This window comes from Eimeria maxima, genomic scaffold (genome assembly GCF_000499605.1).
Source record: "Eimeria maxima Weybridge genomic scaffold, Emw_scaff92, whole genome shotgun sequence".
Taxonomy (NCBI): domain Eukaryota; phylum Apicomplexa; class Conoidasida; order Eucoccidiorida; family Eimeriidae; genus Eimeria; species Eimeria maxima.
In genome coordinates, this window is record NW_013566864.1 from 1 (window position 1) to 8,866 (window position 8,866).

The following is an 8,866-nucleotide window of genomic DNA, read 5'->3' on the forward strand; positions in this document are numbered from 1 at the left end:
TAATATATACACTATTAACCAAATATGAGAAGGCTTAAAAGGCTGTCTTGTCTGCTGCTGAACCAGCCCAGGACAAAAACCCCACCTGCAGCAGAGACGAGCAGCAGCAGAAATGAACAGCCGCAGCTCGTGGCCTTGCGGTCTACGAGGGCTTCCCGATTGCAGCAGCACAGGCAGCACAAGTACAAGGAGCCCAGGAGCACCAACACGCCCATCAGACTGAATGTCACTATAGAACCCTGAAGAGAATCCTCAACCGCATAACCCAAAGAGGACAAGTTCTTCCCCATTCCCACTGCATAGACAGTTGTTAGCACCGCACGAAAGAACAGCTGTAGCAACAGAGGCAACAGAAGAAGAAAACGCAAAACGAGAGGGCAGCAGTAGCAAGAAATGCGCTAACAGCAGTACGCACCCAGAAGAGAGGGGTGCCGATTTTAGGAATTTTCTCTACAGTTGGATGGGCAGCTTTAAGGGTTTGGGTGAGGACATCCTTCGCCTTTTGCATGTCCTTTATAGCTAGCAGGCCGTCGGTCTGCTGCATAGACGCCTCTATTTCTGCTGCAAGGTGTTCAGAAGCTTCGGCTATAGCAAAGAAAGTAGAAGGAAGCAGATGAATGGTGGTTTCCCACGCGCTTAGCAGTGACGGAGAGGCAACAGACACTGGAGAGAGATGATACGTCGCCTCTTCATGATCTGAAGGCTCCGACGACACTGCCATTCCGCTGTTTGCCGGCCGATACAGTGTCTGACATCCAAATTCACAAATGATGGCCGTAGAAACACACCAGAAGAAGAAACCTAATCACCTTTAAAGCACTGAAACATGAGAGCTTTAAGTCGAATGCTGCTTACAGGCAAATGTAATAGGACGGCCACATTGAAAAACACCAATACCCGAGTGCTGCAAACTGAAATGAAGTCTGTGACATCCCTCCCACAGCTTAGGAGAAAATGAAGAAAAGCTGCAGTCCCGACAACCACCCACCTTCTTGAGTGCCTGAAGATTGATCCGCATGTCTGCGACCTTTTGGCTAATTCGTGAAGCCACTTTGGAGGCCATACGAAGCTCTTTCGCCAGCGAATTGTCCCCGTCGGGGTCCAGCGCCAAGATAAGGGTCTTGAAGCTGCAGAGGCACAGCACCGCAACATGCAAACGCAAGTCCTGCATCAGATTTCGTTGTTTGTCTGCTCCCTTTGATAGTTGAAAGCAGAAGCGCAGCTTCTTCTCTGCATTTCAGAGACCTCTTTGATAATTTGAAGCGCACGGGACTTACTAGACTAGCGCTGGGACAGCTCCAAGGAAACCTGTCCTCTTGGGAGCAGTTGTGTCCTCAGTTAGATCCGCATCATCTTGCTGCAGCAGCCGTGGAAAGGCAGGATCTGCAACTACAGAGCAGCAGCCACTGGCTAAAACCCACCAATAAATCTGGCTAGTTGGTTAGCAGGAAGCCCATCGCATCCAGTGAAAAGAAGCATAACGACATTTCGGACCAACGATTTCAGCGTGAGGTGCTGTTAATAACTTACTTGCTTCTCCCAAATAAGGGAACCGCTCTGTTGTGGTGTCGGGCGGAGCTGATTGCAAAAAAGGGGAGAAGGGGGGTGCGTTATTAATTACAATGGCTGCAGGAGGGGAGGTGGAAGTGAAGAGAGTGGAAGAAAAGGAAGGCGAAGACAAAGGCACAACGGCTGAATTGGGGACAGATGCAGCCGACGGATGAGCGAAGGTCTGCCCATTAATGATGGTAGAAACTGCCTGGCCAGCAGCGCAGGCCACCTGCGAGAGATGCGCCCCCATATCCACCAGGACGTACATCCCCACACTAAGCACCGCTGCAACTGTGCAAAATGCCAGAATCAACGCGAGGTACCTCACGCCTAAACATGAGCTCCGCGGAACCAACTTCCGCACGCTACCTCGGTACTGAGAACCCGAGGGCCCAGTGCTGCTGCCGTTCGACTGCCATCTTTCCACTTCAGCCGCATATCGCTTTGTCGACTTGAAAAAGATCCGAAGGCAACAGAAGCAACTGCACAGTCTGCTCAACAGCCACCCGCAAAATATACAGTTCAGTATTCCGAACACGCAACAGCTGCACAGGAGCGTACGTCAGCAAACAACTAAATGAGCTATTCCACGTACCTTTGTGAGCATCTGCAGTTGCGAAGGCAGAACAACAACAAAAATAGAGGCAACAAGACCACCACTATCCCGAGGCCCACGCCGAGAGGCAAAAGGCAGTAAGGCATAGACTCGAAGTAGGAGATGCCCAACTGAACGGAAGACGGCAATTTTGTCTCAAACGAAAAAGACTTGTCAGAAACGGTTGGAGCTAGCTCCTGCAGAGAGCGTGCATGTTCAAAGTGGATCGGCGCCTCAAGTCCCCACGAGGTCGCACCATTGTCAGTAATGGAAGTAAATTCCTGGCCTTCAACTTCTGCACGCTGCGTCTCACTGTTGCCTAAGTGGACGTCTTTAACCTCTGAGGTGCTCACGATAGAATGAAACCTTTCAACATGCGTCTTTCTACTTGTCGTAATTGCATTGGGGATGGCCTCGCTGAGCCCACTCTTGACCACGCACACGTTGAAGGCTGTACGGATTGGCTGAACAAACGTAAGGTCAGAAACTCTCACAAAGTAGTCACCAAATATTCCATTTCTCTGAATACTTCACCTTACTCAGGTCAACAAACCCATGCCAGCGCAAAAGCAGGATTCGGACTTACTCGGGGGATTGCCGACGTGTTGGAATATTGAACAACACTGCACGCTTCATCCCTGAATCTGTCCAGCCATGCAACATTCCCCTCTTCAGGGGACTTAACACATCCTCCAGAGCTCGCGTCTAATGCGCAAGCAGAGGTTCCATCTCTGATTGGGCCGGTAGAGGCATGTTCATCCGCCGCCGCAAGAAATGCAAGGTTTTCTCCCCCCATAGAGCCTTCTACAAAAGTATTGAAGCCCATTGGAGTTGTGCAGATTCTGGTCAAGCCATATCATTGCCAAATAAGCCCACTTCTGCTGGAATTTCACGGAGTGTCGGCCAAGTGTCCCTGCACGGATACTGGTTTTGGCCAGTTCCAGATAGCTCCAGCAATCCTTCCTAGTGTTCAAACTATGTTTCTCCGCGTGGTAAGGGGGACGCGTTCGGTACGATACTGAACTCAACAGCAGAAAGCGAAAAAACATCATCCAGTTGGAGAGCGCTGGTTGTCTACCCTGAACAACATTGAAGAGCTGCTTTGTTACTCATGCTTTGTCGTATCCAATTGTTAAATAGCCAAGTTTCGAAAAGAAGGAAAGGCGAAGATTCTCCTGAGAAATTGTTGTAGCTTTGCACACTGCACGTGCAGCGGTCGGCAGTGCTAAGCTTGGCTACAAGTTCCTTTGCCCGCGTAACGAAGACTATTCACCAATTGGTACACTTCATGTGTACGCAGATATAATTTAAAAGGTGAAAGTAAACTTTAATTACGTGCAACTCAGCAGGTCAAAATCAATTTCATTCACTAATGAGCAGAACGATCCTGCTACATCCCACAGACGGCTGCCGGTGAACCACGATGTGAAGACTGGACCAAACTAGCCTTTAACTGCATGTGAAAATCACAGGTGGTTTTTCAAGGATGTAATTATATATGGTATGTGCGTATCAGCTGAAGTCGTACTTCATGGGAGTTGTATGGCATTGAATCAGGTAAATGGCTTTGGATGAACCAACGGGCTAGTCGAAATATGCTCAAAAAAAATCCGGCGCTCGAGCAATCAGTGCATGATCACGAAGCCGCCGAATGTGCACTCAAAAATAAAAAGTGTTGAGCACTGGCAGGCAGCGGTGTCTTCCGGTGTACGTTCACCCGAAAACATAAGCATACCGAACAGTCTGAATACGCGCCATTACTTTCAGACTTTCGTCCTTCGTTCTTCCACTGCCTCTAAAAAACAAACCTTTCGAAAATGTGGAAGTCACTTTTCCTCGTCGCCATCTCTGGCGCCCAGGTCTCTCGTGTCTCGTCGAAGGCCATTGCCGATGGTTATACCCAAATGGGGCAGCCATTCCGCTTCAGCAAGAGCTTTGTGGCGGCCGCACCCGCATTTGAGGAGTCTAGCTCGGAAGCATGGTGGCCAGCCACTGGAAAACCCCCTCTGCGGAAAGCCCAGAGAACGTAAGACGACGCTTCCTACAATCTTCCTTTGACGCATTCTATATGAGATCGAACAGGCATTTGGACGAGACCTTTGATGTGGCACTGCACACCGAAACTTCTTTTCCCAGCCCGTTCGAGCAACCTGAGAAATGTGTTGCCTTCTCCAGGTAATTGTAACTAAGCATCTTTGCCAACTGATTACCACACTAATTTGAAACGTTGCCCTGTAGCCTCTCGCACTCCTGGGTTTGTGATCCCGATCACTTGCTCTCACCAGAGGAGCAAGCATTCGTTGAGGCACGCCTCCTGAAGCTGCGCGACACCGCCCAGAGCACGTGCAACGACTCCCAGAACTATTACCAGGTCAGTATTTTCCCGTTGCAAGCTCAGCTCAAATTCAGTTCGACATATTCGAATGCAGGCTGCCGTTGCCGTCGCCTCAGATATTGCGGTGAACGCCGATGAGACCCCACAACAGGCCACCGACCGTTTTGCTGAAGCACTGTTGAGGTACTGCAAATATCTTCTATGACATGGGAGGATTCATGAAGCATATGGTAATCAGGCGATGGGGTGTAGGCAATAAGGGCTGTCACGATGGCATTGTTTTGGCCTTCGTCAAGAACCTCAAGACCGTCAGCCTCGCCACTCGCGGTAAGGCTGAATTGCACTGCTGTTAAAAGGCTCTATGAAAAACTGCGTCATCTAACAGAAAATGTGGATACCCGTGTTGCAAGCGCACTGTTCAAAACACACATCCAGCGCTCGATGAATCACGTGTTCCTGTCGACTGGTTCTCCAGCTGCAGCTGTAGCAACGGGAGTAGAACTTGTGAACCGTCACTTACCCCGCGCTCCCATTGGTAAGAGATTGCGACTACAGTTGCTGTATTCTGCAGAACCATGTATTTGATTGGCATTACAGGCCTGAGTTGGAGTGCTACCATCCTCCTCACGTTGGGTGGCGTTTACCTTGCTTCTGTTCTTGGAATCTACTATTCATTGAACACATTCATGATGAAGAGCTACACTGTCGAACAGTAACTCTCCGATGGGCAAACAAACCCACTGTGGGTTTGCAAACCTGTTATTTAAGTAATCTCGTTTCGCTGGGGCACAACTGGGCTGAAATGCACTCAGCTGAAAAAAACAAATAACCTTTAGTCACCACCAAGCACTAGAGAGCCTAGTTAGTCGTTAGCAACCCTAACAAAAATGTTTAGGTGAACTATGCAACCCCACAACTGTTCTAGCTTGTATGTGACATTTTTCCGCATCTGCAAAAGAATGCGGCCTCTAACGCCGCAAATCATCTTTGCAACTTGCGCAGTCCTGACCACGAGCTCCTGCAACAATTTGTTTTGCACAGCGCAAATGAAATGCAATGCAGGTCATCTAAGAGTCTACGATGAAACTGCCTCCACACCAAGATAGATATACGGTCCGATGAGTTACCTGCTCAACTGCAATTGAGCCGTCCTCCTGCTGCGACCATCCAACGGTTCGCTGAGAAATGCGATATGGGACGTCTTTGTTGAACCAGCAAAACAAATATGTCCTGATCAGTTGAGCAGAAACATAAAAAACATAAAACCAGGTTAGTTCTAGAGCTAATGTGGCAACTGGGGAGGTTTCTTGTTCGTAGGGACTCGACATATATACCTGATAAGTTCCTCGATCTGCTGGACTTTTGAAAGGCTTGTCCGCTGCATTTTTCGCATGCCATCACACAAGGACAGTCAGTGACGGTGTCACGTAATGAAGCAATATGGTGCGACAACCGAAGTACAAATTTCATGGCATTGATGTACCATCTCGGGAGGAAAGGACCACGATCGGGGGACCGCTTCGCTAATAAGGTAATCCAGAAGAGATTCTGTTCCCCTTCGATGCTTAGCTGACACGTGGAATACGCGGCGAAACAGCCCATGTGACCTGTAACGCACGGACGCATCTTCTGCAAATAAAGTAAATGGAAACCGTTGCAATCGTGCAGTTCTACAAGTGCTTTGATATCTTTTCTAGATGTTAACGCTCACTGAAACTCTCTTTCACGTGCGCGAATCCACTTCGGATGAGACGCCAAGTCGATCTGCAAGTTGAGCACAGAGGTAGATGGCCTAATGCAGTTATTTGGTGCTATCTTTCTTCATTCCATTACTACTGGTGCGTGCATTCTGGCATTTGTACCTTATTGAGGCATAGGAGAATAGGGATAGTTGGCGTATGCTCGTCTACTTCACCACCTGTGTGAGTCTTTGCAAGGCGATGGCGCACTGTCCCGGGAATCCCAGCTTTCCTCATTTCATCCAGGGATGGGGAACAGGCTATGCTTCCTGTCATTGTTTCGTGCGCGCGCGTAGGGAAGGTCGGTATTCCCGAAAGACCTGAAAACCAAGCCACAATACTGTAAGGCCAATTTGAAAAAGGTCAAAAAAGTGCACTATTTCGACATTTTACTTCGCCACTCCTACCGCCTGTGAGGATTAAGAGCACCACTTTACTACACGCATCACTATTGCGAACGCTTGCCTGAGTGGTGGAATCCAAGCTGTGAGAGGCACGGCTTTGGAGCAATCGAGCGAACAATATTAAAAATTTGCTGTGTGGGCCGCTTGACTGTATCAATGACAAGAATCCCCAAGTCCGCGTCTTCCTGTTTAAAACAACGTCAAGGCGTAAAACATTTAAGTCGCGTAGTAGTGGTACATGCAAGCTAGGAAGTTGTGCGGACGGCTATCCAGAGTGCTAAATTTCCTTACATATCCCCTCCACGCAGCATTCACGAGATCTCTGCAGAAAGACTTTTTGGGATGAGACTCAATAATGCCTGCATTAATCATTCCCACATGCACCACCAAGAATGTTCTCAGGTTTGCATTATAGAACAGAAAGCAAATACGATCACACCAGCACCGAAATTTCAATTCCAACAGTTCTCGTACACTGTTCAGTTGCAAACGAAACTACGCTCGTCACCGCACCCAGCAAGAATCTTACCTGGTGCATCGACAAATACTAATTGACAGTTCCCTTTTGTCACCATTCCACGGAAATCTGTCCTGTATGCACCCAACAGGGTAGACGTATGTGTGTAGATAATGCTAGTGCGAATCCACTGACCCGCAAATATTGCATCTTGACGCATGGCTGCACTTACCTTGTAGTGTTCACCTTATTAGATACTGCCGAAACCGTAACACCTAGGAACGCATTTAGCAAAGAGCTTTTTCCTGCATTTGGTGGACCAATGAGAGCTACAGTGAGCGACCTGGGGTGCGATGGTTGAAGTGGCGGTTCCCACGTGGCGAACAGTGCCTGCAAGTAAAACGTATAATGATAGGATTACACGTTTAACAATTCGTCAAGAGGTCCCCTCAAGTGAGAACGCGAAACATAGGTAGATAGGCCATTTCTAGGCCTGTTCGGCGGATGGTGTTCTGAAATACATATCTCACCTCAGCTGGGACAGGGTCTCTCGCTACAGGCCGATGAAATGGACGGCTGGACGGCGCAGAGGGCGTGGTTGTTGGCTCAACTGTATGCCCAACAGAAAACCGCAACTCAACCAGAACCGCATGCACCTTACAGACTTCGCGAATAGGGGGAGTCAATCCATGGCTGATGGCTGGAAGAATACAAACGCCTGGGTAGCTGGTAATAGACACATGTCGTCGAAGTAAACTGCAACCCGCCAGCTTACTCGGGGAGCGCGGAGAAACCAGTTGTTGTGCATCCATTTCTGGGGGCGTTGTGGGTAGAACGGGGCCCCAATTAAGCTCACTTCGAGCCTGAGAGCAAAGACAGTGTTGCTGAAGTGGCTAACTGACGGTGGGTTCACTGCTTCAGCATCGGCCAACAGCAAAGCAACCACATATTTTCATCTACTCCCAAATACTTCCAATGCCTTCATCTTTAATTGAGAATTCTCCAGGGCCAACCAACTCTGTTATATCGGTCCATGATGGACAGAGATCGCGCATGGACCAGTTGCTGCGGCAGCGCAGTGTTTCCAACAACCGGCCAAGCTCTTCGGCACTTCCTACAGTATGGCCCCAAATGTAGAATGCTTGGCAAACGAGTCATTTCCAATTTTGTCGATGAAGGGCAACCCACGACAGAATGTAGCCTGTTCAAGGAACGTCCCACATCTTTTTCAGCGGGTAAGCTGACGGCTGTGTACATATGGGCTTCAGACTTAGCAGTACTTGCAACTACCGCGCGTAGACATTGTGGTCCATATTTGCTGGGGCATTCAGAAAGTATCCTCGTTGATGAGCGGAAGGATGTCCTAGCAACTCTCTGAATGGGGCCCCGCTGCCTCAGTGTCCTCCACATTGGTAGTCCGCGAGTGTTTTTAGTCGCGACGTTTTGGAAATAATATGTTAGCATCTGGTGTGAAGCGAAGGATCTAAATAAGCTTAGCACTGCGCAAACATAACAGCGTCCCCGCCTGCGCCCATCGAACGCGCTGCCGACGCAGCCTACAGGCGAAGGGGAACAGAGCGGTTTTCCCAGAATTTCTTAAAGAAGACCTCTACATAATGCTAAATAGTTAGTTTAATCCCATCTAATTTGTTCTGTACACCGTTCTCTCCACCTTCATGCATCGCCCCCCTACCACTGCATGTGTAGTAGCTCCTCCCAAACTCGAGTGGACCCCACTGTATACCGGATCAGTAAGGTGCTTTCATCGATCCAAAAAACAAACTA

The 8,866-nt window shown here is 48.9% G+C and overlaps 3 protein-coding genes across 3 annotated transcripts; 1 reads left to right on the top strand and 2 right to left on the bottom strand.

Moving 5' to 3' along the window:
- Positions 1 to 203: 203 nt before the first annotated feature.
- On the bottom strand, positions 204 to 2,972 carry EMWEY_00012550 (hypothetical protein; the record flags this gene model as incomplete). Its single annotated transcript, XM_013483051.1, has 7 exons — positions 204 to 332; positions 416 to 748; positions 989 to 1,127; positions 1,278 to 1,383; positions 1,531 to 2,042; positions 2,147 to 2,610; positions 2,733 to 2,972. Coding segments are annotated over 7 exons (1,923 nt in total), but the record flags the coding sequence as incomplete, so codon positions are not given.
- A 991-nt stretch (positions 2,973 to 3,963) lies between these two features.
- Positions 3,964 to 5,197, top strand: EMWEY_00012560 (Chromosome III, complete sequence, related; the record flags this gene model as incomplete). The annotated part of the gene is made up of 7 exons (XM_013483052.1): positions 3,964 to 4,172; positions 4,229 to 4,321; positions 4,385 to 4,517; positions 4,576 to 4,664; positions 4,720 to 4,808; positions 4,867 to 5,016; positions 5,079 to 5,197. 7 exons carry the CDS (start codon positions 3,964 to 3,966, stop codon positions 5,195 to 5,197), a joined length of 882 nt encoding a protein of 293 aa, XP_013338506.1.
- A 146-nt stretch (positions 5,198 to 5,343) lies between these two features.
- On the bottom strand, positions 5,344 to 5,865 carry EMWEY_00012570 (hypothetical protein, conserved; the record flags this gene model as incomplete). The annotated part of the gene is made up of 3 exons (XM_013483053.1): positions 5,344 to 5,499; positions 5,609 to 5,711; positions 5,816 to 5,865. The coding sequence occupies 3 exons, from the start codon at positions 5,863 to 5,865 to the stop codon at positions 5,344 to 5,346; spliced, it is 309 nt and encodes a 102-aa protein (XP_013338507.1).
- Between the last annotated feature and the right edge of the window lie 3,001 nt (positions 5,866 to 8,866).